Raw genomic sequence first — 27,686 nt, 5'->3', positions numbered from 1 at the left:
CTCTCTCTCTCTCTCTCTCTCTCTCATTTATCGTATCTTAACTCCCTTCCCCTGCGTGTGCTCGATTTTCTCTCTCTCTCATTTATCGTGCCCTTCCCCTGCGTGTGCTCGTTTTGTTTGCGTGTTTTGTGTGCGTAATCTCTCTCCCCCTCCCCCCCCCCCCCCCCGCTCCCTGGCCTCCATCCACAGTTTGCGTGCTAGTTGTGTGCATTCACTCACCTATGTCCATACAACGCACGTGCGTGAGTGTATCGTTATTCCAACAGATCGAGTTATGGGGGAACTGAAAGGAACGGAGGAGGGAAGATCAGGAAGGGGGTAGGTGGCGAGTAAGTGGACAAAGTCGATGCACCTTTAGCAGCCTGATGTACACTCTGGTCTGATAGATCCCTCAGCTTTTCCCTCGCCCCCATGCACCCACCCAATTTCTGCTAATTCTTGGCCCTCCCCAACCTCTCTCGCCCTTTAACGTCTTTGTTCCTCCTTTTCTTTATCTATGGCTCTCTTTCTTTACCTGTCCTTTTTGTTTTGTTTTTGTGTGTGTTCCATTTTGAATCTGTGTTCTTTTCTCCTTCTCACTCTATTTTGTTCGTTTCTTCTTTTCTTTATCCTTTTCCCCCTTTTTTTGGTTAATCCATCTCCCCCCCCCCCCCCCCCCCCCACTACTACCTTCTTCATTCCTCCTGTGTCAGCACTTTCTCCCTTCTCCTTAATGTTTTCTTGTATTCTTTTTTCTCTCGGATTTCTCCACCCGCAACCTTATTTAAAAAGAAAATATATTCTAGGTTTTACTTCTTTTGACTAGGTTTCTTAGTCCCCCCCCCCCTTTTTTTTGTGTGACTACCCCTTTTCTCTCACATATCGTTTTTCACTTCTTTGTTCTTGCATTTCTTTCATATGTTTAGCCTCTCTCTCTCCCCTCCCCCCCCTCCCTTCGGCTTTTTGTTTTTGTTTCGGTATTTTTTCATGTAGTCTGGCATCTTTTTTCCCTGGCTCAGGAAGGCGAATGGTAATGGTTGCGAGTGTGCTCCCCCAGGTGTCATCAGCGATCGACTGTCAAGCGTCGTTACCCATTGTCGTTTTATTTAACACCCCCTCGACACCTCCCTTCTCTCTCTTTTCCTGTGCTGACCTCATGCTTGTCTCGACGACTTTTCTGTCGCTTACTGACCCCCCCCCCCTTTCCATTCTGTCTGCTTCATTTTATAAACCAATTTTATAAAGTCAACTTATAAACCAACTGTTAAAAAAAATAATCAATTAATGTAAACTTGTCATAGTGAACTAATTTTGAATTTGAATTCTGAACTATTTACGAAGACAAAAGAGAGATGAGAGAGAGAGAGAGAGAGAGAGAGAGAGAGAGAGAGAGAGAGAGAGAGAGAGAGAGAGAGAGAGAGAGAGAGAGAGAGAGAGAGAGAGACACACACACACACACAAAAAGAGGCAAAGAGGGGAGAGAGAAACACACACACACACACACACACACACACACACACACACACACACACACACACACACACACACAGCCAGATGAAGATAAGGTGATGGATAAAAAATGGTTTATGACGGCTTTTGCACCTGTGTCTCTTCCAAAGGTCACCTTAATATGTCAAGCAGAAGCAAACGACTGAGCAACCACAATATTATGTGTATAGAAATAATCAGCCAGTAAATAGAGATGATGATGATGATGGAACTTTATTTTTCAAGGATAGAGGTTTAAGGCGACGCCTTTTCTTACAACCGGTCCTTACTTCTAATACAAATGTCTAATAAATGATAAACAAGTAAAGCAACATGACAAATAAACAAATTAAACGAACGAGAGAGAGAGAAAGACAAACAGACAGATAGACAGAGACAGACAGAATTCGAGTTTTATGTCGAAGAAATACTATGTACCTCGTTGACATGAAAAAGGTGAACAACAAAAGAAGGAGGAAAGAAAACCGCACATAAGTCAACCGCTAAACACCATAATGGCACTAACGAAGAAGACTGCAAAATGACTACGAGTGTAGATACCGCGTCATTAAATTCTGTACAAGCAAAATGGATTTGCAGAACACATGACTACGAAAGTAGGATTCAACCAGTCAACCAACCATCACACGTATTCTAAAACAATACTGACACTTACCGAAACACATCAGTACACACGCACAGAGGACAAGACAAATCAAAAGAGCAGAAAAAATGACCCACTTGGACATAAACAGTGAAAGAACAAAACCTGAAGAATATTAAATGCGATCTGAAGAAAAATGCATGAAGCGAAAGCCCTGGCTCGCAGAGAAAATTGTTCACGCATATTCACAACGAAACATGTGTAATTCATTCTCAGGACACACACACACACACACACACACACACACACACACACACACACACACACACACACACACATTTAACATTAACACGCACATACAGATATACAGACTGGTGTTAGACCGACCGACAGACAGACAGAAACAAAAACACACACAGAGACTCGTCACCATGAACGAATCGATGACCTTGACAGATCTATACAGACAGATAAACAGACAGACAGACAGATCTATAGACACACGAAGAGACAGAGACCACCCGACTGACCGGCCGACCATCAGGCTAACCGAAATACACAGAAACAAACACACAGACAGAAACAAACACACAGACAGAAACAAACACACAGAAACTCGTCGCCATGACAACGACCTTGACCCACTGACCTGTCCTTGTTGGCGGGAACCTTGGTGAGGGTGACATAGTTCTGGCGGACGCTCCGGAGGCTGGCCAGGATCTGGGCAAAGGGGGTGACGATCAGGTCCTCCGCGTGTCTGGAAGGAAAGAGACCACGGGAACGACGTTTAGAATTGAAGTAGGAGGTGGAAGAAGAGGAGGAAGACCCCTTCTCCCCCGACGTTTTGTCAGCCGATTGTTTTCGGGACGACTGCCGCCCGCTCTTGCCTCCGAAGAGAGGGGAGAGGAAGTTTAGCTTCTGCATGATAAGGAGGGGTGGATGGGGTTTGGTCGGTGTGGGGGTTGAATTTGAGAAAAAGTGTATGCTGGGCTGGAGAGAGGGGGTGTGGGGGGTTTGAGGTGAGTTGGGTGGAGGTGGCGGTTGTGTGCGGGTGGAGCTCAGATTTACAAGTCCTAGTTCCTTTGGCTTGGTGGGTTGGGTAACAAAATGGTCATATATATATCCATACAGTCTGACAGACACTGACTGTGGTTACATCCTTGCTGCTACTTTCAGACGAAACAAGAGTTTTCCACGAACCCGAAGGTCAGAACCAAAGCGTTTCTCGTTTCACAGCTCCTAAACCTTTAACAACAAAATGCCAAAATGTGCACGACAAAGTCTGCGAATGATTTCTTAGAGCCTGCACAAAGTCTGAGAAGGCCTGCTTAAAGTGCAAACTATGGCATAACTAAGCTGAGCCAATCTGCAAAAGGGTTCTGACTTTAACAGTTTTTGTGTGGCCTGAACACTAATTAGCATTAACCTGAAGTGCAGCCTCACAGTGCATCGTCCGGTAAGCTCATTAGCCTTCAAGTGCTAAGAAAACACACCAGGCACGTGCAAAGCTTTCGTTCGAGGTTGAGAATACAGCGGCAGGGTGGCGCTTCAGGCGAAAAGCGTATTTTTTCTCAGCTCCAAGAGGAGACATTTGCACAGCTGAGCACAGTTATGTATTCCAGCGAAGTTTGGTGTTAACAGTCAGGTTACTCTGATCGATGTTCTTGTTAGCAGCTGTGGAGTCTTTCGTAACACCGATATACAATAACCTTATCGCAGTAAGCAGGTACATTAGCACAAACACGCGCACAGTTCACAAACCAGGACCAGCGATCCTGCAGTCTTAAAGGGTGTTTTCACACAGGGACCTAGCTCTGAATATCAGGACACATCCCTTGATGACAAACTTGGCAAGCTAACTAATCTGCGACGAATGCTCAAGACACGGCGGAGCTCGCGGAAAACAGCTCTCCACTAAAAAACAAACAAAAACATGCAAGACATCAGCAGCACAATCCGTGTGTGTGAGGGAAGAAAGGCCAACGCTAACTCGCTATATATGGCGCCAGGGAGGCCAGAAGGAGAGCAGCCCCTTCAAGCTGATGACGACATGATGACAGCCCTGGGGTGCAAGCGGACACCGTCCTCCTTCCCTGTCATTACGTGCGCCAACTTCAGTTTGGTCTCCCGAGCAATGTCCACCCTCCTCTCTCTCCCCTCATATTCCGTTTCCTGGCGACATGAAGGGGGAGAGGCTCAATCTATCATTGCGCGGACAAAAAGAATTATGGAACGTTGCTCCGCTAAAGAATCAATCTACAAGAAGCCAGAGGGTACAGCGCAGGAACTGCTTCCTCTCAGAGTGACACACTGCCGCAGGTTCTTGACGTCAAGAGGCTGGGTGCTCGTTATTCCAGCTTCCTTCCTCTGCGAGACGGGCTGGCGGTCTGTTGTACATCCAGTCGGGAGGAAGGGGAAGAGAGGCACAACTCAAGAATGATGATCTGTCACCCTTCTCTGTTCCGATGACAGCAAGGTAGAATTGAGCCCTGGACGCTCAAAACGACACTCTATTACAGTATTAGACAGATGGTGTGGTACCCTTCTCTGTTCTGTAGGCAGCAGGGTCAAAGGGGGAGAGAACTATGGAGACACGAAACTCGCACACAGTCATAAGGTTGGACTAGCACCCCTCTCAGCCCTACACAAAGCAGGGTGGAATGCGGCCATGGTGGCTCAAATAAAACACAATCAAAAGGTTGCCATGGTAGCCCTCCAAGCTCTACAGAAAGCAAGTTGAAATAGGGACATGGCTGCTCCAAAAACACACAGTCATAAGGTTGGCCTGACACCCCTCTCAGCTCTACATAAAGCAGGGCGGTAGAGGACCATGATGACACAAAGGACACACTGATGGTCTTGTAAACGTCTCGGCTGTTCTGTGAACAGCAGTGTTTAAAACAAAGAGGACCACATCGGAAGCATTGGCGAACAACACACTGTCACAAAGGATGATCTGGTACTCCTCTCTGTTCTGCAGACAGCAGAGTGAAAAGCCTTCAAGGGCTGAAGGGCCACAGAAGCAGAAAACAACACACTATCAAAAATACGGTCCTGTACCCCTTTGTGCAGGGTTGAAGACAAAGAAGGCAATTGAAGCACTGATGACACACACACACACACTGTCACAAGGATGGTCTGTCTGGCACCCCCTCTGTGTTTCGTAGACATCAGAGTTAAAGTACATGAGCGGCAAAGAAGCACTGACAAAACAACACTGTTAGGAGGGTAGCCAGGTACTCCTGTCTGTTCTGATGACAGCAGAGTGGACGTCCGTCAATGACAAAAGGATGACAGAAGCAGAAAATAACACACTGTCACAAGGATAGTCTGACTGTCTCTCTCGTCTGTAGACATCAGAGTTCAAGGAAAAGAGCGGTATAGAAGCACTGACAAATTAACACTGTCAGACGGATAGTCTTGTACTCCTATCTAGTCTGCAGGCAGCAGAGTGGAAGGTCTTCCAGGAGAGAAGGAAGACAGAAGCAGAAAACAACACACTGTCAGAAGGGCGGTGTGGCATCACTCTCTCTTCTGTAGACACCAGAGTTAACGGAAAAGAGCGGCATAGAAGCACTGACAAAACAATACTGCCAGGAGGATAGTTTGGTACTCCTCTCTATTCCGAAGACAGCACAGTGCAGTGGAAGGTCGTCAAGGCCGTCTCTTTTGTAAACATCAGAGTTAAAGGAAAAGAGCGGCATAGAAGCACGCACAAAACAATACTGCCAGGAGGATAGTTTGGTACTCCTTTCTATTCCGAAGACAGCACAGTGCAGTGGAAGGTCGTCAAGGCCGTCTCTTTTGTAAACATCAGAGTTAAAGGAAAAGAGCGGCATAGAAGCACGCACAAAACACTGTCAGGAGGTTGCTCTGGTATTTCTCTCTGTACCAAACAAAGCACAGTTGAATGAGAAACAGCCCACAGAAGCACGAAATGACACACAGTCAGAAGACACGGCCCACATCAGTCTCTGAGCTACCCACAGCAAAGTTTGTTGGGGTATAGATCTACCGGTGTTGGCGCTGCGGCCGCCGTGTGGGTAAGAGAGCCAAGGTTCCGTATGGTTTTGCTCTTTAAAGCCCGTAGCCTCCACCTCAATCAATACTTCAAAAGGATAGTGGAGGGGGGGGGGCGGGATAGTCACCACACTACAACAGTCTGGGTCATTGGAGGAGGGAGTTGCAAGGGCAGCGGGAGAGAGGATCAAAGTGCGAATTCTCCTCAATCTTGATTATCATCTCGCCATGCCAGCGTCACTGGCTTATTATATATAGCCATCAAATGTCCGGAAGCTGTCCCAGAAATATATGATCTCCACATCTTGGCGCTTCTTCTTCCTCTCTTTCTCGTTTTTGTCACCAGGCGCGCTCGGATCGACGGTATTGATTCTACGAGCAGTTCTCCATAAACCCAAACCACGTATCTCGACTCTGGGGGAATGACAAGACTGTTGTTTTTCTTTCCCCGCCGGGGGTGGGTGTTGGAAAGGAGGGGTGTGTGTGTGTGTGCGGAGGGGTGCAAGTAAGGAAGGGGGAGGGGAGGGGGCGGAGGAGAGAGAAGTAGCAGTAAGGAAAAGAAGGGGGGGGGGGGGGATTGGGGAGAGACGGCGTAAACAGCTGAGTAAATCGATATATCGACGGTGGTTGGGAAATCTAATTTCTTCTCACTTTTTGTGGTGTTTGTACAATCGTTGTGTGTACATTACATGGCGAAGAACGGTTGCTTTACCCTTGAAAACATGTCCGCACTGCCACTCCATCTGCGGCAAAATACTGCTTGTATAATCAAGAGGGGCGTGTTTAATGCGTGTGTTTCTGTGTCCACCCTCAAAACTGATTTAATCAAATTAGTAAAATCTGCATATAGACACACTGCAGTTTAAATGTCTGTTGACATTCCGTATCTGTTCATTTAATTATCGATATCTGCTTTAATATAATTCAAATATTGAAGTCCGGATAAAAGCAAATTATTCATGACAAGAAGATAGTTATTCCGCATCTCTCTACACGCCTATAGATACAAAATGGAAGTCTCAAGCAAAGATCCTATAGCTACAATATTTGTAAGAGAGAGGGAATTTGTTTTTGCAAGTTGTGGTGCAGGGGAGGCAACTAATGTATGGCACGACTTGCCAAAGGGACACAATCCATTTCTGGGCAAGCAACTGATTCTAGGAGAGATTCTTCTGGCAGTCTCCCTTGTTTTTCTATTCTCGCCGGTTTACCCGTACCCCTTTCTTTCAACACCCATGCGCACACACAAACGCACACACAAACACACACACACAATCGCGCGTGCACACACACACACACACACGCGTACACACACACACAATCACGCACGCGCGCGCACACACACACACACACACACACACACACACACACACACACTCACACACACACACACACACACGCGCGTACACACACACACACACACACACACACACACACACACATACACAATTTGTGTACCTTCAACAAACATATTATAACAGAAATAGAAAAACAAGCACACACAAACACACACACACACGCACGCACGCACAACAAAGAAACAGACCAAAACTGAACAGACAGACAATTAAAAACAACTGTCCTTCAATACAAACAAAAGAACATCAACGAACGAATTGGACAAAAAACACACACACACACAAGATGGTGATGAAAAATTAATTTGTGAGATATGACTATGCAAAGATGAAATGATGTGTGCAGGTTTTCTTCGTGGGCCACGGCGGATTTGATTAACAATAACATTTGATCCTCTAAAAGCAAAGTAACTTGTTTTAGGTTGTGGTGTGTCCTCATTGAACACATGCACCAGACATCTCTTGGAAAAGCTCAATGCTGTTGAAATGCATTGGACTTATCCAGCGATGTTGGGAGCCTTTTGTGTGTGTCTGTCACACGTTTGTTTCAGCACTGAGCTATAACCATGTATGGCAATAGTTCAGTGCCTTCTCTGCACGGCGCAAGGTTTAAAAGCACACTCTTTCCCGTGCAAACCGTTAACCGTTTCAGATCTGGCCAGGCGTCTACATGGTTTGTATAGGTTGCGGAAGAGTGAATGCTCTTGCTTTTATGGAGGGGAACTTTCCCACGTGGCATTATAGACCAGTCACTAGCGAGGGTGGTGTCTGGAACACATTGACAAGGCGCACGTGTGGACACGTTTGTCTCAATAACAGTAAGGGTATTCACTCTTTCACAAACCTGACAAACCCGACTGAGGTTTTTGTTTGTTTGTTTGTTTAACGCCCAGCCGACCACGAAGGGCCATATCAGGGCGGTGCTGCTTTGACATATAACGTGCGCCACACACAAGACAGAAGTCGCAGCACAGGCTTCATGTCTCACCCAGTCACATTATTCTGACACCGGACCAACCAGTCCTAGCACTAACCCCATAATGCCAGACGCCAGGCGGAGCAGCCACTAGATTGCCAATTTTAAAGTCTTAGGTAGCCTATGACCCGACCGGGGTTCGAACCCACGACCTCCCGATCACGTGCCGGTCTCCGACTGAGGTAATTACGGAGTTTGTCTACCACCCACGTCTCACCGGGTCCAAAGGACAGTCTCTCTCAACGCCTTACCCCCCTCATCTTTCTTTATTTGGTGTTTAACGTCGTTTTCAACCGTTCAAGGTTATATCGCGACGGGGGAAAAGGGGAGATGGGATAGAGCCACTTGTTAATTGTTTCTTGTTCACAAAAGCACTAATCAAAACATTGCTCCAGGGGCTTGCAACGTAATACAATATATATGACCTTACTGGGAGAATGCAAGTTTCCAGTACAAAGGACTTAACATTTCTTACATACTGCTTGACTAAAATCTTTACAAACATTGACTATATTCTATAGATACAAGAAACATTTAACAAGGGTAAAAGGAGAAACAGAATCCGTTAGTCGCCTCTTACGACATGCTGGGGAGCATCGGGTAAATTCTTCCCCCTAACCCGCGGGGGGACGGGATACAATCATCCCTCCACTTGGTCACATACCAAACGTGGACAGCATGGGTGCTCTCTGTGCACAGCTGTATTTTTTTTAAAACCCCCCTCATAATTCCCCCCATCTTACCTGGTCCAAAAGGACTGTCTCTCTGAATGCCTTACCCCCTTATAATTCCCCCCGTCTCACCTGGTCACAAAGGACTGTCGCTCTGAATGCCTTCCCCAGGGGCTCACATCCACGTCGGACATCGGACATACACGGATATTTTTTCCAAATGTCCTATACATTTTTCATGCAAGAGGACTAAGTCCTATTGTTTTTGTCACAAAGTGGTCATTGTCCGATTATGCTTTCATTTGATCCGGACATTGTCAGTGCTTTCCAATTTACAGTAGTTTGATTTGCTATTTTATCGATGTTTTGCAAAGCGATGTGTCTCTCCAAGCAGACGAAACTTGGGGAGACTTTATGTGCTATTTATAGAGAAGATCTTCCAAGCCGGTCGCAACTCTGAATGCTCCTAGCCGGTTGATAGTTGCCTCCCTTCGCGGATTTTTTCCGAAAAAGCAACATGCCGCCGAAACAATCACAGTGAATTGTCGTCATTAGCTCAGAGAACAACGCGTTTTTATTACTTTGATTTGTTACCTTTTTGCCAAACAAATTATTGTATTTGTTCTGTTACCTTTGTGACCAGAAACTAGTCAAGTTAAATGTACGTTTTGTTGCGGAAAAAAGTCGTATTGATTTATTTTTGTTCAGGACAAATGTCTTATCACTTTTATTGTCCAGGACATTTGTCCTATGCCACCTCTCATGGATGTGAGCCCCTGTTACCCCCCTCATAACTCCCCCGTCTCACCTGTTTCAAAAGGACTGTCTCTCTGAATGCCTTACCCCCCTTATAATTCCCCCCCCGTCTCACCTGGTCATAAAGGACTGTCGCTCAGAATGCCTTACCGCCCTCATAACTCCCCCGTCTCACCTGGTTCAAACGGACTGTCTCTCTGAATGCCTTACTCCCCTTATAATTCCCCCCGTCTCATCTGGTCCAAAAGGACTCTCTCTGAATACCTTACCCCCCCTCATAACTCCCCGGTCTCATCTGGTCCAAAAGGACTGTCTCTCTGAATGCCTTACTCCCCTTATAACTCCCCCCGTCTCACCTGGTCCAAAAGGACTGTCTCTCTGAATGCCTTACTCCCCTTATAATTCCCCCCGTCTCACCTGGTCCAAAAGGACTGTCTCTCTGAATGCCTTACTCCCCTTATGATTCCCCCCGTCTCACCTGGTCCAAAAGGACTGTCGCTGTCTTGGGATGCGGAGGGCGCTGGTGCTGTGGACTCGGTGCAGAGAGCCGATGTTGTGCAGGCTGGTGGAAGCTTCATGGTCGTCAAAGCGAACCTTGCTGTTTCGTTGCGACTTCGTCTCGTCGGCCGTTCCAAGGTTGTCGGCCGTTCCAAGGTTGTCGGCCGTTCCAAGGTTGTCGGCCGTTCCAAGGTTGTCCGCCGTTTCAAGGTTGTCCGACGTAGTAGAATCCGTGGCGCAAGAACGTAATTTGTGGTTTATGAACACGGACCCCGACCTGGACCTCGTTTCGGATCCGGACCCAGTACTCGTGGTTTCGGACCCGGAGCCAGTTCCGCTGGGGCTTGTTCCTTTGCCGGTGCTGGTGCCCGAGCTAGGGCTGGGAGGAGTGGTATGGGCCTTCTTGGCGTCACTCAGTTGCTTCTCCACTGGTTCAACGGGCTGCTTGCGCACCGGCATGCTCTGTCGTCTCATGGCGGGGATCGTCTCGGTACCTTTCTGCGAAGCCCAGGGCTAACGTCTGTGTCGACTATTTGCAAAATCGAGGCGTTGACATCAAACTTTTGGACGAGTTTCGGAGATCAAATATGTGGACGTCTCTGTACTTTGCTGCGAAGCCCAAGGCTAACCTTTGTGTCGAATACTTGCAAAATCGAGGCGTTGAGATCAAACTTTTGGAAGAGGGTTGAGATCAAACTTTTGGAAGAGAGTTGAGATCAAATATTTTGACGAGTGTGGAGATGAGTTAATTGCAGGTTTTGGGAAGAGAGAAAACACGATGGCTCTTGAATATTCGTACTCTGCACTGGACTTACTCGGTGATGATGGTCAACCTCATTGTTTTCTGATGCTTAGTGACAATGTAGACCTACTCAAGTATTTGTTTTCGCAATTGTCCGAGGATGTAAAGATGCCCCTGTAATTGCAGATTACACTGCTTCGCCAGCAAAGCAGTCCTGTTAGCTCTTCAAAGCATGACAGATGCGACAGATGTTGTTACAATAAATGAGATTGTGGCATCCGCTGTTTGGTCCCGTCACATCCCGATAGGATTTCTGTTCCGAGATATTTCTCCTTGACAGACACATTTGGTAGCTTGATTGAACGTGATGTCCAAGATGATTTTAGTTCTGACAAAGAAAGCAGTTCTTTTTGCATCACAAACTTGGGAAGATCTGACGACTGTCACCGATGAAAATGGCATCAGAACATCCTTATTGTTCCGTAATCCAAGTCTGAAAAGAAGAAACAAGCTTTATTAGACGTTTATTGAGAAAATGACACCCATCAGAATCCAAAAGCCATAGCCATCAGAAAAGAAAACCACCAGATAATCAAGCCACCCAAAATGTCAAATGGCACTCCCGCGAAACAAGTTGGAATGTCGCATGTTTTACGTCACTGACGATTACGTCATACGTTACCGCAACAAACAAAAAAGAATTCGTCGGAGAGGGATGATCAAAATGTCGGGAAATATCGACAAGGCATATTCTCACAGTCACACACAGCCACAACCATGATGTTGCTTGTTTGTTAGCTAAATGTGTATCAGTATAAAAGAAAATGCTTTTAAAGAGTTGCTATCTGGATAAAAATATAGATATCTTTATGCATAAATACTGAGGTGAGAACAACATTGTAAACGAAGAACTAAAGTAGGAGTAAATACATAGTCATACATGTAGGTGAGTGAGAGAGAGAGAGAGAGAGAGAGAGAGAGAGAGAGAGAGAGAGAGAGAGAGAGAGAGAGAGAGAGAGAGAGAGAGAGAGAGAGAGAGAGAGAGTAAATACATACATGTAGGTGAGTGAGAGAGAGAGAGAGAGAGAGAGAGAGAGAGAGAGAGAGAGAGAGAGAGAGAGAGAGAGAGAGAGAGAGAGAGAGAGAGAGAGAGCCAAATAATTTTGTTGTCTTAAAACTTTTCTTCAATAAAACAGAAATTAACCCATGCATGTGATATGCATGTGATATAGTACTGAGGATCAAAGTTCGCAGGAAGATCGGAACAATATGACGCAAATCACCTAGCACAAAAAAAAAGCGAAAAAAAGAAAACAAGTCGCGTAAGTCGAAATTACTACATTTAGTCAAGCTGTGGAACTCACAGAATGAAGCTGAACGCACTGCATTTTTTCACAATGACCGTAGTCCGCCGCTTGTGCAAAACGGAGTGAAACTGACGAGCCTGTTCAGCGCGGTAGTGGTTTCGCTGTGCTGCATAGCACGCTTTCCTGTACCTCTCTTCGTTTGAACTTTCTGAGCGTGTTTTTAATCCAAACATATCATATCTATATGTTTTTGGAATCAGGAACCGACAAGAAATAAGATGAAATTGTTTTTAAATCGTTTTCGGAAATTTGATTTTGATAATAATTTGTATATGTTTAATTTTCAGACCTTGTTTTCAATCCGAATATAACATATTTATATGTTTTTGGCATAAAAAAATGATGAAGAATAAGATGAATGTAAATTTGGATCGTTTTATAAAAAAATAATTTTAATTACAATTTTCAGATTTTTAATGACCAAAGTCATTAATTAATTTTAAGCCACCAAGCTGAAATACAATACCGAAAAATTAGGGTGTGACAGTGCCGCCTCAACTTTTAAAAAAAGCCGGATATGACGTCATCAAAGACATTTATCGAAAAAATGAAAAAAACGTCCGGGGATATCATAACCCCGGAACTCTCATGTCAAATTTCATAAAGATCGGTCCAGTAGTTTACTCTGAATCGCTCTACACACACACACGCACACACACACACACATACACCACGACCCTCGTCTCGATGTTAAAACATTTAGTCAAAACTTGACTAAATGTAAAAAGTAAGCGTACACGGTACAAGGTTTACCACTACCACAAATCCCCAAATGCTCACTGGAAACGGCAAAATGCCATTAACAACCGACCGTAAAGATTGTACTGCCAAATTCTATGCAATGTAGCCAACTATTGCAGAAAACGCATTTCCCCGCTTGGCGCAATGGAAAGATCTATATAGCTGCTCCAACTTAGCCGCATTCACATAGACCGAAGAGGCATTTCCAGACACTTTACTTTGGGTGTGTTTGTGTGCACTGTTCCATTCACGGTTGAGTGCTGTTCTCAGCTCGTTACATTGCTGGCTGATGTCAAACACAGTCAAACACAATCACATTTCCACCCGTATCTCTTTTGATGGGCCGTACCCTGGGGAGCTGGAATAGTCCCAAACGCACGCAGTTTAGAGCTCCGATCTTGCCTGCTGTATTCATAATTTTTTCAGACAACAGCAGCGTATGGTATCGTCATTTGCAATTCGGTATTTTAATTGCAGTAATGGGGGGGGGGGGGGGGGGGGGGAGAGAGAGAGAGAGAGAGAGAGACAGAGAGAGACAGAGACAGACAGAGACAGACAGAGACAGACAGACACAGATAGAAACAGAGACAGACAGAAAGACATAAACAAACCGACAGGCAGACAAACAGGCAGACACAGAGATAGTCCCTCACGGCGTAGGCCCAAACTGAGTAACAGGAATGTAATCAAGGCAATGGCACGAAGGAACATTTTATTCTGTATTTCAAACACATAGTTCTCTAACATGTAAACGTCGATGGGCAAGATTGCACCATACAGGCATGGGTCAAACCCAGTTCTTCACATCAGCTCTGAGCACGATGTAGCCAAAGTTGCACAGAAGATAGGACTAAGAGGATGCGAGGAATATGTCTTGTCTATACGTCCATCTCGAACCGACAAACGGCATTTTTATGGGGGCGAGGACGCCCCCATTCTATACGGATAGTTTCGAGGTTGACCATGGGCAGCGCCATTTTGTTGTGAAATACGTCATCAGTTTGTGTACACAGGAAGTTGTGACATCCGTCACCCTATGGGAGGGGTGACGTCAAAATTGTTCATCTGTAGAAAGTTGTGAAATCCGTCACCCTATGGGAGGGGTGACGTCAAAATTGGTCATCACAGAGTTTGTGTAACACAGGAAGTTGTGAAATACGTCACCCTATGGGAGGGGTGACGTCAAAATTGTTCAACAAAAACATGATATGTCGCATTGTGCAGGGTCAACTGCAACAAACTCAAACCGAGCCATTCATACCTAGCTGTATTTGAGTGACTTATATACCCGACATTTTTATTTCTTATTTTTAGCACAGGTGTAGGAAAAATCATGAACCAAAATGTTATTTATTTTCTAATTTAACATTTTTTTTACAAATATGACCATGGTCTTTTAAACATACAGTGACATTAAACATTGTTATGTTAAAAAAAGAAAAAAGAAAAAAAGCTTTTGTGCACAAATCAGAAAATACATTGTACATTTTACCTACAGGCCAAACCGTGAGTGTCTGTGGCAAAGCCCGACCCAGGAAATTGCACTGATTTTATATTTAGATCAGAGAGAAATTGTCAAGAACAGGCGCTTGCATTTGGATGTGTCCAATGATAGTAGGTTTGGTTGTGATCAATCAGAATAATGTAGGAATAAAAATGTATGACAGTTTAGTATGATGACATGTAATTCACATATGCTGAAATATGATATTATACATCATGTAATATTATTATGGCTGTTGCCATGACCATGAAACCCAACAAAGGTTTAATGTAATGTAATTCAAAATACCAAAACCGAGCACCTATTAATCTCGTCTTTGCGCGTGAAGATTGAGGCCGTCTGCCAGTAGCGGTTAGGTCATACAGTGGAACCCCTCTCTAGCGACCTTTAAAATGTTGACAAAAATCGGTCCTTGTGGAGGAGGGTCCTTACAGAGGGAGGGGGCGGAGTCAGGGGGCCACAAAGAAAGTCAGATTTAAAAAAAAAAAAAGAAAACAGAGAAGTTTGAGTTGCTGACGACCGTTCTCTCTGAAAGCAAACTGCTTCGATTTCATGTTTGTCCTTGGTGTCCACCAGTTCTGGTGCATGTACTACCCTGGCCAAGTTTCCTCTCAAGACATCAAAGAGACCGCCCCAGTATACTCTACAGCCTCTGGGCGAACCACCTCTCATAGCTAAAACTGGGTCAATGACCCCTGGGAAGAAGGTCAGTGTCTATAAAAATTTTACTCCTAGGCCTGCGGCCAGGGGGGGGGGGAGTATACCGGTACCATTTGAGAATCAGACCAAATGAGAATTGAACCATTTGAGAACATCCTTTTTTTTCAATCACTACATCGAAGGCCTGCGGCCCGGGGTTCACATGGGTTGGTTTGTTTGTTTGTTTCAAACCCACACCCATATACACACATTTCCCATTTAAACCATTTGTCGGCCCCCTGTCGATATTTATCGACTAAGTTCCTTGTGTTTACTGCTTTTGGATTCTGGAATCTGATGTCTTTACTTTTCAGTCTGACTAACCCAACCAAGCGTACAGCTTCATAAGTGTAGATAATTTCTTACCCGCTTTGTATTCAATGTTAACACTAGGATTGTTTCGTTCGTCAAACTTTTTGAGAGACACAAGATCGAGGGGGTTCCAGCTTCCTTCAGGTTCTTACACGAATTTTTGATAGGAACCAATGTCGTCACTATGCGTTTATGAAAGGAAGTTTTGGAATAGACCCCCCCACCCCCCCCCCCCCCCCCCCTTCCGCACCTAACCCCTCTCTCTATCGCTCGTCTCTCTATCGCTCATCTCTCTATCGCTCGTCTCTCAAACTCTCTCCCTCTCTCAAAATACTTCTTTACCTTCATTTTCTTCCTTCAAGAAAATGTACTTGAACCGATGTCAACAAACACATTTTCAGTTTAGCCCCAGCACTTTACTATTACAAGACAAGACACGCGACAGTGAACCTAAGAAGTCACCCGTACCCCCACAAGCACACAGATCTCACAACAATGACGGACAAGATAACAGGACGCTCGAAGGTAACCATATGAGGATATGAAGAGGAAAGGACACCCGAGTGATCTCATTTCCGCTACCGCTACATCCTCTCATTTAAAAGGAAACGGCACTAACCTTATCGGGCTAGGAACAGTCAAATCAACGAACCAACGACTCAAAAGCCAGTAAACAGGACAGTAAATACACCAGTAAACTAATTACTAACAAATGACGTAGAAACAATTCATTCGGGTAATCGTCACAGTAGGTCGATCAATTCATCAGCAAGCAAATGACTCCAAATTCACGCTCAAGGAATGTAGGAAGTATGCGTCTTATCGGCTCAGAACAGTCAATTCATCAACAACAAAATGACTCCAAATTCATGCAGAAGGAATATATATGTCTTATCGACACAGAACAGCCAATTCATCGACAAAAAAATGACTCAAAAGTCTCGCAGAAGGAATACATACGTGATATCGATACAAAGCAGTGAAGTTATCTATCAGCAAGCAAATGACTCCCAAGCCACGCATAAGGAATCAAACCATGCGTCATAATCAGATTAAGAAACATCTGCGTCTAATCGGCACAGTCAATTCATCAACAAACAAATGACCCAAACCTCACGCAGAAGGAATGCATACGTGTTATCGGTACGCAACACTACATTCATTAGCAAGCAAATTACCCCAAAGCCACGCGGAAAGAATATAACCATGCGTCATAAGCAGAGTGGAAACATCAACGACAAAATTGCCACAAAGCCCCACAGAAGAAAGAATATCATTACGCGTCTTAGCTCATCCTACGTAGCAACGACTTTCTGTTAAGCTAAGGTCCCACTATCACGAATATGTTGGCGAACCACAACGAGTTACTACGAATTTGCCACAACGATGTTTGCCACGAATGATTGCGAAAAATCGACCGAACAAGAACGAAGTAATACGAACCACAACGACCTCGGCGATTTTCTCCACGATTCCCAAATCGGTGTAGTTCGCCGTCACAATTCGTCACAGTGGGACCTGGGCTTTAGCACGAATGCGCGTCATAGCTGGAAGCTGTGACAAATGCGCTGGTCATTTATTATTGCTGGTTCTCTCAGTACTGCTGGTCATCTCAATGTTGCTTTGTGGTCATCTAAGAGGGGTCAGGCGCGCTGACTCGGGGCTAATCAGCAGCACAGAGAAAACCACAAATAGGGAACACACGTCTTCACCTAACTTGGAGAACTAATACCTCTAAGCCCATCGGGGAGTCGTGTAAGGAGTATTTTCGTAACTCGGCCAGTCCCACTAATGACTTATTCAGTTCTGGTGATGCAACACGCCTCGTCTAGGCTTTGGTAGTCGACGTATCCTCTCACTACAGTAGTCTAATTAGCCTATTTGAATATTCATGACCTGGCGACTTCTTGGTGTGACGTACGAAGTTCCAGTAACAATTCTGGTCAGGCGATGGCCGCGGACAGAATGGAAAAGGTGCTCAGTTCTCAATCCCCTGAGATGAGTGCAAATATGGTTTGAGTCTTGGTGTTGGGCCCCGTCTGGATAGCTTGCGAAAGGTCCGAACAAACGCATGTAAATCTTGTGTAAATCATTGTCGAAATCCTACCAGATCCACCCATTGGTTCAGTTGTCGACCAGTTGCGAGTATCCTTCTATTAGAATGCACTGCACGAGTCAGTATAAAGCTTTGCAGACAATTCTGTCTTATGTAGTGTTAAATTTTGTCCATTACATATCGACGGAAGAGACCTATTTCTTCGGGTCCACTTTATGTGATGACTCAGAGACTGTATCCATGTCCAACCACCGTGGCATGTAAAAGACCTCGGTCATTCTATTCTGCCAGAAGTCCAGGTGGCATGTACACACTCTTCGTGCCGCTAGATTTCTACTGGGAGGAAGCAAAGCGAGTTTTCCAGCAATGATATAATTATACTAAGTCACGAACAAACAAAACATAATTATGTCATCGATTTTGCTCGTCTGCTGAGGGAAACAGCTGATTAGGCAATTAACCCAACACGCTTTGTGAAATTAGTCTAATCCACTATTACGCCTCATTAATTACTGTTTTCCTGTTGTAAATGCACTCATACTTGATATTCTTAGTACACTGCTTAGGTCACATTCCTTGACTCAGCTCTTAATCCATTTCAAGCAAATCGCATCGACGTGCCGCGTACGAAGAGGCTGAAGGAAAAAATAAAGATTTCCAAGTGTTCCTTAAAGCCTCGTCAAAACTACTGTCTCTGTGCCATGGCATCAGAACACAACCTACGGGCAAACATCTCGCTAAGATAAATTGCCCCTCACGTCAGTACTGACTGATAATAGCAAGAACATCGCACTAAATGACTATAGCTCCACACTAACAAGCATTAATTTTGACACTCGCGTTCTCACTTTGAAAGTTGCACATTTCACTTACTTGGGTAGTAAATAAACTTATACTTGAGTCCCACAGACAAGCAAAATCGTTTTGTGCAACTACATGCTAAAACATAAACGCTGAGCAACATACACGCTTTACATAGGCTAAAAGCTTTACGCGGACAAATAATCGACAAGACGATTGTGGTCGCCAAACAAAAGAAGATGAAGATAGAAAGCTCAAACGAACTTTCTCATAACACAAACAGAAAGACGTGCCATGAAGAAGCAACGCGATTCAACACTTACCGATATCACAGCCCGAATCATGACAGCATATATAATTCAAACTCAGTAGCCAAAGTTAACTTACTAGCCTACGGAGAGCACAAAAACACCTCTCAAATGCCCGCACCATACACACGCAAGATAAAAACAAAACCAGAGATAATGGAACGGAGCAGCACCGGAATACACCTGCCCTGGTCGACTTCAGGTTTAAACAGTCACGTCAAAGATGTTACGATGCCAGACTTAACATCGGTGCGGCCCAGGTCTGCTCAATGAACGATAAATGCGAGAGGTGAAGACAGAAGAAGAAACACCTGGTAAGTTTTAACATGAGTTTTACCCTCTTCTCACCTGGTAGCAGATAGCTATGCAGGCTATAACAGAAAAGGGAAAAGGTTGTAGTATGAATTTTGCTTTCTCTCCTCACCTGGTGGCAGATCAGTAACGCGAGAAGCAGCAGAAAAAGTAAATAACCTCAGGCTTTTAGTATGATTTTTCCCGCTCCTCACCTGGTGGCAGATCAGTAACGCGAGAAGCAGCAGAAAAAGTAAATAACCTCAGGCTTTTAGTATGATTTTTCCCGCTCCTCACCTGGTGGCAGGTAGCGAAAGAAGAACAAAATACAGTCCGAAACAGAAAAGGGAAACAACCTCAGGTTTTAGAATGAAATGTGCCCTCTCTTCACCTGGTGGCAGGTGAGAGGAGAAATATACAGGTGTACGTTACCTTTCGGATTCTCATGTAACCACTTCGCTGTGACAATTAGACAGGTGTTGTACTTGTTTCATTACATTTAGTCAAGTTTTGACTAAATGTTTTAACATAGAGGGGGAATCGAGACGAGGGTCGTGGTGTATGTGTGTGTGTGTGTGTGTGTGTGTGTGTGTGTGTGTGTGTGTGTGTGTGTGTGTGTGTGTGTGTGTGTGTGTGTGTGTGTGTGTGTGTCTGTGTGTGTCTGTCTGTCCATGTGTGTGTGTAGAGCGATTCAGACCAAACTACTGGATCGATCTTTATGAAATTTGACATGAGAGTTCCTGGGAATGATATCCCCGGACGTTTTTTTTCTCCATTTTTTCGATAAATACTTTTGATGACGTCATATCCGGCTTTTTGTAAAAGTTGAGGCGGCACTGGCACACCCTCATTTTTCAATCAAATTGATTGATATTTTTGTAAAGCAATCTTTGACGAAGGCCGGACTTCGGTATTGCATTTCAGCTTGGTGGCTTAAAAAGTAATTAATGACTTTGGTCAATAAAAATCTGAAAATTGTAATTACAATTATTTTTTTTATAAAACGATCCAAATTTACGTTCATCTTATTCTACATCATTTCCTGGTTCCAAAAACATATACTGACGTCCAAAAGAAACGCGAAAAATATTATTTATTTTACAAATAATTTTTTTCTGGATTAACAAAAGTTGCGTTATTTTTGGCAGCCAGTATATCAAGACCGATGTCTGAGGAAGGTGTATTGTGAATTTTACCGCATCAGCGCACTTGCAATCCACGTAAACCCCGAGTTAGCTGAGACATTTTTCTTGTGCAGTTCAGCTGCACGTGCAAAAAAAGCACAAAAGCTGATCAGTGAGTGGTGTTCACTGTCACTAGAGGATAAAAAATGGCACAAAGTTACAGGTTTCATCAGTCCCTCATTCGACGCTATCACCATGCCAAGACTCACTTCTGCTGAACGCGAGAGAGCCATTGGACGTCTGGAGGCTGGGGACACGCCGGAAGCCGTGGCTGCGACTTTCCAATGTCACATATCCACCATTTATCGTCTCCTGCAGCGGTATTTGTGATAACTGGATCTACTGCTGATGCCGAGCGAAGCGGCAGACCCCGAATGACGACGCCAAGGCAAGATCGGCACATTTTCCGCAGCCATGTTGCACATCCCTTCAGACCAGCTGCAGAAACAGCCAGAACTGTTATAGGGACACAATAGGCACCCATTTCTAGGCAAACGGCCAACCGGCGACCAATCCTTTATAAGTTCTTTTAGCGGCGTTCAAGATGACCTTTCCATCTAGCGTTCACTTTTTTGTTATTCTTCAAAACCAAAACAGAGTCTTGTAAGTGTATTTGATCTTGCCTTCATTTTTATTTTGGTCTTTCTCCTTTATACCTCTCCCCCCCCCCATCCCCCCCTCTCTCTCTCTCTCTCTCTCTCTCTGTACAGACATAACAAAAAGCTTCTGATTCTTCCTCTTTTTTATTATTTTAATTTTTAATTTTTTTACCTCCTTCCGCTTTTTTACCGCTTCCCCTCTTCTCTTCCATTTGCTAATTCCCTCTACTTCCCTTAATTTCATCACTTCTACTCCCAAAACTAATGCCTTCCTCCTGAAAGCTTTACGTTGCTCCAGAACTTAAAGCCAAGTCACATTTTGATCCAATTAGTTTCTGCTTGTCATACCGACACACACAAATAAAAAAAATACACACACAAACCAGGCTAATCACGGCGTCTGGAATGCTCCCAGAACTAGTCTGTCACGGTCGCCAGCACAATCACTGAGCTCAAAGTTACTAAGGCCCCTCCCCCAAAAAAAAATCTGTTTACGGTATCCCGACCGACCCTATTTTTTTGCGCGACCCTAGACTTTCTTTTGGCATTTGGAGAAAAAAAAAAGTCTGTTTTTTGGGCAAAATAACTTAAAAATATGTTTTTTTGGGAAGAAAAAAAATCCCGATTAACCGACCCTATTTTTGTTTGGCCTATGTTACCGTAAACAGACTTTTTTGTTTGTTGCCTAAGGCTTCAGTTGGCCCATGCATAACCGGTACTACCACTGCCTAATCTCGAGAGCGGGTTAGTGTGATCCCTCAGCATGACATGTGGCGGAAGAAAAAAGGTCATGAAACAAGACGGAGAGAGGAAGATGAAGATATTATGAAGCACTTGAGAAGTGTTGTAAATAAAAAGAGGTCATGTATGTGTGCTGCAAAAAAACATCGATTTTAGTCGTCTTTGCTACTGGCAGCATGTGGACGTACACAGACAGACTGACTGATTGTACGGTTGAAGGTAAAAACCTTGGCAACCCAGGTAAAACTAATAACTGCAGAATCATAATTATTTGACTGGAGAGAGAGAGAGAGAGAGAGAGAGAGAGAGAGAGAGAGAGAGAGAGAGAGAGAGAGAGAGAGAGAGAGAGAGAGAGAGAGAGAGAGAGAGAGAGAGGGCGGAACAGACAGACGGAGAGAGATTCACAGACACAAACATTCACAGAGACAGAGACAGAGACAGAGACAGACAGACAGAGATAGACAGAGACTGGATGCCCTTTCTTCCATTTCTTACTGACAGGGAAAAAATAGCGGTACGTATCACGGTATGTGAGCAACTAATACATCAAAGACAGGTTGCAAGGTATTGAGCGTCCGGCTCGCAGCATGCCCAGCCTGCCCGGTACCATCCAAGCTGCCCGAGACTCCGAGAAGGTCAAGGGTTCACTACTGTCACGAATGATGGACTGGTCAGATTACCACGGACACTGACCACAAGTGTGTGTAGTCAGGCAGACACGACTTCCTCCCATCTTCAAGCTAATCCTCCTGTGCCCCCCCTCCCCCCCCCCCCCCATGCCCACCTCATTAGTCCCACTCTTCTTCATCAAGCGCAAAACGGAATGCTTCTGGGTTCACGGTAATTCAGAAACCCCTTCCGCCCATCTTCAGGTTAATCCTCCTCTTCCCACTCCCAGGGATTCTCCACCTCATAACACCCACTCCCCCCCCCCCCCCCCCGCCCGCCAGCCCAACAGAGAATGCTCCTGGGTTCATGGTGATTTAGCTCTACGTCCCTCTCATCTTCGAACTAATTCTTCAACCCTTCCCCCCATTCTCCTCCCATAACTGTTTGTTCATCAGTCCCACTCTTATGCTTCTCTCTTCCAGCCCAACAGAGAATGCTTCTGGGGTTCATGATGATTCAGACCCGCTTTCCTCCCATCTTCAAACTTATCCCCCTAACGCCATCCCCTCCGAAACATGTATGTTTGTTTCCCCCCCCCCCCCCCCCCCCAGCGCCATCAGAACCACTCATTTTCTCTCCTCCAGGGATTGCTTCTGTATCTGGGTTCATGGTGATTCAGACCCGCTTTCCTCCCATCTTCAAGCTAATCCTCCACCCACCACGCCCTCCCTCCCCTTTCTGCCACTTGCAGGGATTCCCCATCTCGTCAGACCAACTCTTATTCTCTCTTCCAGCCCAACAGGGAATCAGTGCTTCTGGGTTCATGGCGATTAAGCTCCACTTTTATCCCATCTTCGAACTAATCCTTCAGCCCCCCCCCCCCCCTCTCCTCCCACGAATGTTCGTGCCCTACCCACTTCATCAGTCCCAGTCTTATGCTGTTCTCTTCCAGCCCAACAGGGAATGCTTCTGGATTCAGGGTGATTCAGAACCGCTTTTCTCCCATCTTCAAACTTATTATCCAACCCCAATCCCCTCCCATGTATGTTCGTGCCCTCCCAGCCCCACCAGAACCACTCCTTTAACAGTCTCTAATCCAGCCCAACAGGGAATGCTTCTTGGTTCATGGCGATCCAGATACTCCTTCCTCCCATCTTCCAGCGAATCCTCCACCAACCACCCCCCCCTCCTGCCACTTGCAGGGATTCCCCATCCCGTCAGGCTAACTCTTATTCTCTCTTCCAGCCCAACCGGGATTCCTTCTGGCTTCATAGCGATTCAGACACTCCCTCCTCCCATCTTCAAGCTAATCCTCCACCTCCTCTCACTTCCAGGGATTCCCAACCCCATCAGTCCCACTCGTATTGAATATTCTATCGTCCAGCCCACCAGGGAGCGCCTTCGTGCTGACGGTCATTCAAACTGACCAACTGGACAGGCTGATGTCATCTGACCAACACAACAAACTGTCCCTCATTACCGGGCTGTCAGAGGTATGGATGGGCAAGGGTCGTAAGGTGATTGAACTCTGCATCTGCAAGTGACAACACAAGTCAGAGATCTGCGGTGGTTGAACCTGTTCGCCATGGTTTAAAGCCACCGTCCTTCATAATTACCACCTCCAACAGCAACAAAAAAGACAATGCGTGCTAAATGCAACTTTGAAAGTAACGAACGACTTCATGTAAAACATGCACAGCTGAAAAATAATCCTTGACGTGGGTGTCATTTACGAAATTGCAGATAATTATGTCTGTTGTCAAAAAGAATTCTGCATTAAATTCCCACTCTGAACAAAAATTAGCCAGGCTCTAGATTTTGGGTAGCGACGGCTTTAACATAACCTTGGACAGATCTCAGTTGTAAATCCAAAAACATATATATAGACTGCTAAGGTTCTAAAATATCTGAGGTGGTCTTCGTGATTGTTCCCATGATTGGTACTTTGAACAATGTTTGTACAACATTCGAGAAGCGAGAGTTCATCGCTGCGGTAGGCTGGAGGCAATACGTCACGGTAATAACCAAATTTCGTGTGTCAGAACTGTTTTAACACGTGGTGTTTACGAGGAAGGCAAGTGCAATGGCTGCCACATTGATGACTATGCTGAAACCGTTGAAGCACATCGGATGAGAACGCACGCGGTGAAATCTTTATGGTCCATTATGACTTCAGCTAGGAAGCAACATGAAGGTCGATCTTGGGATATGTGGAAATTGCCTTTCCGGTTGTGCACACAGGCAGCACTAATGCCAAGTAAAAATCGGTGTTAGAAACCTCATGATACATTCAGTCTTGGAAAGGATTTTTGTGTGGTTCTGATTCTATATTAATCAGTATGTGAATTGTGTAGTTCTGCGTACTTTTGTGTGTCCCGAGAGAGAGAGAGAGAGAGAGAGAGAGAGAGAGAGAGAGAGAGAGAGAGAGAGAGAGAGAGAGAGAGAGAGAGAGAGAGAGAGAGAGAGAGAGAGAGACATACAGTCACAGAGAGAGTCGGACAGACACAGACACAGACTAACAGACATAGACTAACACACAAGCAGACAGACCCCACGAGTCAAAAGGAAAGAATACTTCATTAACTTGAACACACAAGCTGCCACTGACTTTGATGACTTCCGTTTCTTGATTAAGATTAAGAAGCATTCGTGCCGTCCAACATTCCGATTACATCGTTCAACTTCCAACCTCCACTTAAACTGCCAACTCTGTTCTCCCAAGCAGGAAACAATTACATCAGGAGTTTCCGAGTGATTTTGTCTCAAAAGGCGAGGAAACGAAAACACTCGACGCCCTTGGAATGTCAGTGTAAGCTTTTAGTCCATGGCAGCTGCCTTCCTCTGACACTTTGGTCCAATCAAAACACACCTATCGCAGACATCAATTTGCTCTTCAGTCTGGTTGCGTGGCCCTGCGCTGTGTGCACGGAGCCCTAGAACATGTATTTTGTCTTAGGTTGTGGTTGAACTCAAAACACACTATCTTATGGAACGCCAAAACTGACTTTAAAAATAACACCGTTTTGGCCTTCCATACTATCTGCTGTTGATATCGCTCTAAATTGGTTTCCGCTGTTCTTCTCTATGATTTGAAGTTTAGATGCGTGCGTATATTGGACTCGAGTGTGTTTTAATAGCCTCCTGAAAATTGTTCGGTATCACGTAAATATTGCAGTGCAATCTGCAGCTTCACTCAAAATGGAAAGTTTTTATCAAGTTCACGACTGGGAACGCTGCATGGCACTGCTTTTGAGCATCACTAAAAAGAACATGTCCTTCTCAGTGTAATTTTACAAGATTTTGCTTAAAAAAAAATTTCTTTTCCTCTTAAGGCACACCTTGCTGCAGATACTGCTCTGTATTTTCTCTGTAGATGCATAGTCGCTGTTTATCCCCGAGTACGCAGTACTAGGGTCCAACAGACTTTAATTGTGTGTCTGTCTGTCTGTCTGTCTGTCTCGACTTAACAGCTTATTGCTGGGAAACTACTGGGCGCAGTTCGTTCAAAAGTTGATACACTAACTTGATAATAGGTCCGATTGATCGTATTAAAACTTCATAATGTTACCTGGGACCTAAATGCGAAATAATCCACAAAAACGACTCTTGGCGGTGGGCGCAATTCGCGGTGGGATAGAACTGCTGTTCGGCTAATAGAACAGCGTCACTGGGCCTGAGCACACATACGCTGCGTGTGCCACTGAGTTCGCGTGCTGCGCGACCTAATTTTATGAACGAGCGAAGGGAAGCCAGCCGGCTTCATACCTCTTGTAGTCTTTTTTTTCTCTCGCGCGGTGTGTGTGTGTGTGTTCAAGATTTTGTGCACATGTGTTAGTGTTACTGTTTGTGTGTGTGTGTGTGTGTGTGTGTTGTGTGTGTGTGTGTGTGTGTGTGCGCGTGCATGAGTCTGTACTCGTGTGTGTGTGTGTGTGTGTAAGGAAGAGAGAAAGTGAGGGAGAGAGGGAGAGAGAGTGTGTGTGTGTGTACGTGTGTGTGTGTGTGTGTGAATGTGTGTGTGCATGAGTTTGTGTGTGTATGAGTGTGTATATGTGTTTGTTTGTAAAGCACATCCTCGGCTCGCATGCAATGTATTTATATAGCAAAGGGAATGCCTGTAATTCACACAGAGCAATCACTTGGTCTTAAACGTGCACAAGACAAAAACTTTCATACTGGGGGAGCGAACCAGTCTGAAGAGTACTCGGGTCCAGCGCGAGCGTTTTTTATTTAGTAGGAGACTTCCAGCATAGCTGAAGATAAAATAAGCCTATGCTTCCTCGAGAACCCTTTTGGCTTCTACGTTCGGATTTAAGCCTACAACTGTCTATACCCGTCTAATAACCTACATCATATGACCCCGCTCAAACAAGTGTATATGTATGCACCTGCCAATATAGCTAATACAAACATACACACGCTTGCGCGCACGCAAACACACATAGTGCACAAACCAATATTATTAAGAAAAGGTACCACAGCACTTAATCATTTCATTCCAATCAAGCATACTCCCGAGCGCTGCCCAGCTGGGGGGTTATAAACAACCTTTAACGTATCTCTATTATCTTTATGCACATCCTTCTTCTGCCAGCCAAAGTCTCTTTCATCTCTTAATCAGGCGGAGCTTGGCACTAAATTATCTCGAAGCGAGCTTCACGTAACTGAGGCGCCGAGAAGGCAGAACACTTTTCTCCAGTAATTGAGACGCGTTTGAAAGACGCAATGCCTTTTTAGTGTTAAACAAATGAGATGATGGCAATCGGTTCAAAAATATTTGCCGGATAATTGCCGCTCACCCAAGAGGTGAAACGTTGGTGTTTGAAGGTTCCAGAAATAACGGTTTTCTCATTTGGAGACCGTTTTCGGAACGATGAAGTTAAAGTACAAAGCATGTTACAGCTCAAAGGAATCATGTTGTGGCCTCTTTTTAATAGAACAACGCCGGCGAGTCACCCTTTCGTTCAGACGCCATTTCAAAGACAACCGTCCTCTGAACACACACTCTCTCTCTCTCTCTCTCTCTCTCTTGTTCTTACCCTGCGATGCTTTTGCTATTAGTGCGAGAAGAATGGACAAACAAAGATGGCTATTTTTCTAGCGCGCAAAGGTCGTGGAAATCATTTGGTTCAAGATCACATGACCACGATTTAGCAATGCGTAGAAACCTGTCTGTTGCAATACTCGACAGCTGTTACCAAATGAAAGACGGATCAAGGGTGAAATTGGACAATTATATCAAAGACATCAACGCTGCCGCTTTACTTCTATCACCATCAAAACAAAACACTATAAACAACCCATAGGCCCCAGGGCTAAGCCAAAGCCTAGAACACCAACCTGACTCAGCATAATTTAGAAACTCCATTTTAGTCGAGAACAGAC

General features: G+C 44.9%; 1 protein-coding gene across 4 annotated transcripts in view; it reads right to left on the bottom strand.

The window, feature by feature from the left end:
• The window catches only part of LOC138967260 (3',5'-cyclic-AMP phosphodiesterase 4C-like), a 248,808-nt gene that overhangs the window by 148,226 nt on the left and 72,896 nt on the right, over positions 1-27,686 (bottom strand). For 3 of the 4 annotated variants that reach the window (XM_070339784.1, XM_070339782.1, XM_070339785.1), the window contains exon 3: positions 2,721-2,828. In XM_070339784.1, coding sequence (XP_070195885.1) covers positions 2,721-2,828 — 108 coding nt within the window. Of the gene's footprint in view, positions 1-2,720; positions 2,829-10,330; positions 11,883-27,686 lie in introns of those variants that run through there. The other variant, XM_070339786.1, reaches the window with a different exon arrangement.

The sequence above is a fragment of the Littorina saxatilis genome, linkage group LG5, assembly GCF_037325665.1.
Source record: "Littorina saxatilis isolate snail1 linkage group LG5, US_GU_Lsax_2.0, whole genome shotgun sequence".
Lineage (NCBI taxonomy): Eukaryota > Metazoa > Mollusca > Gastropoda > Littorinimorpha > Littorinidae > Littorina > Littorina saxatilis.
The sequence above is the reverse complement of the archived record's forward strand: the minus strand, read 5'-3'. Positions and strand labels throughout refer to the sequence as shown.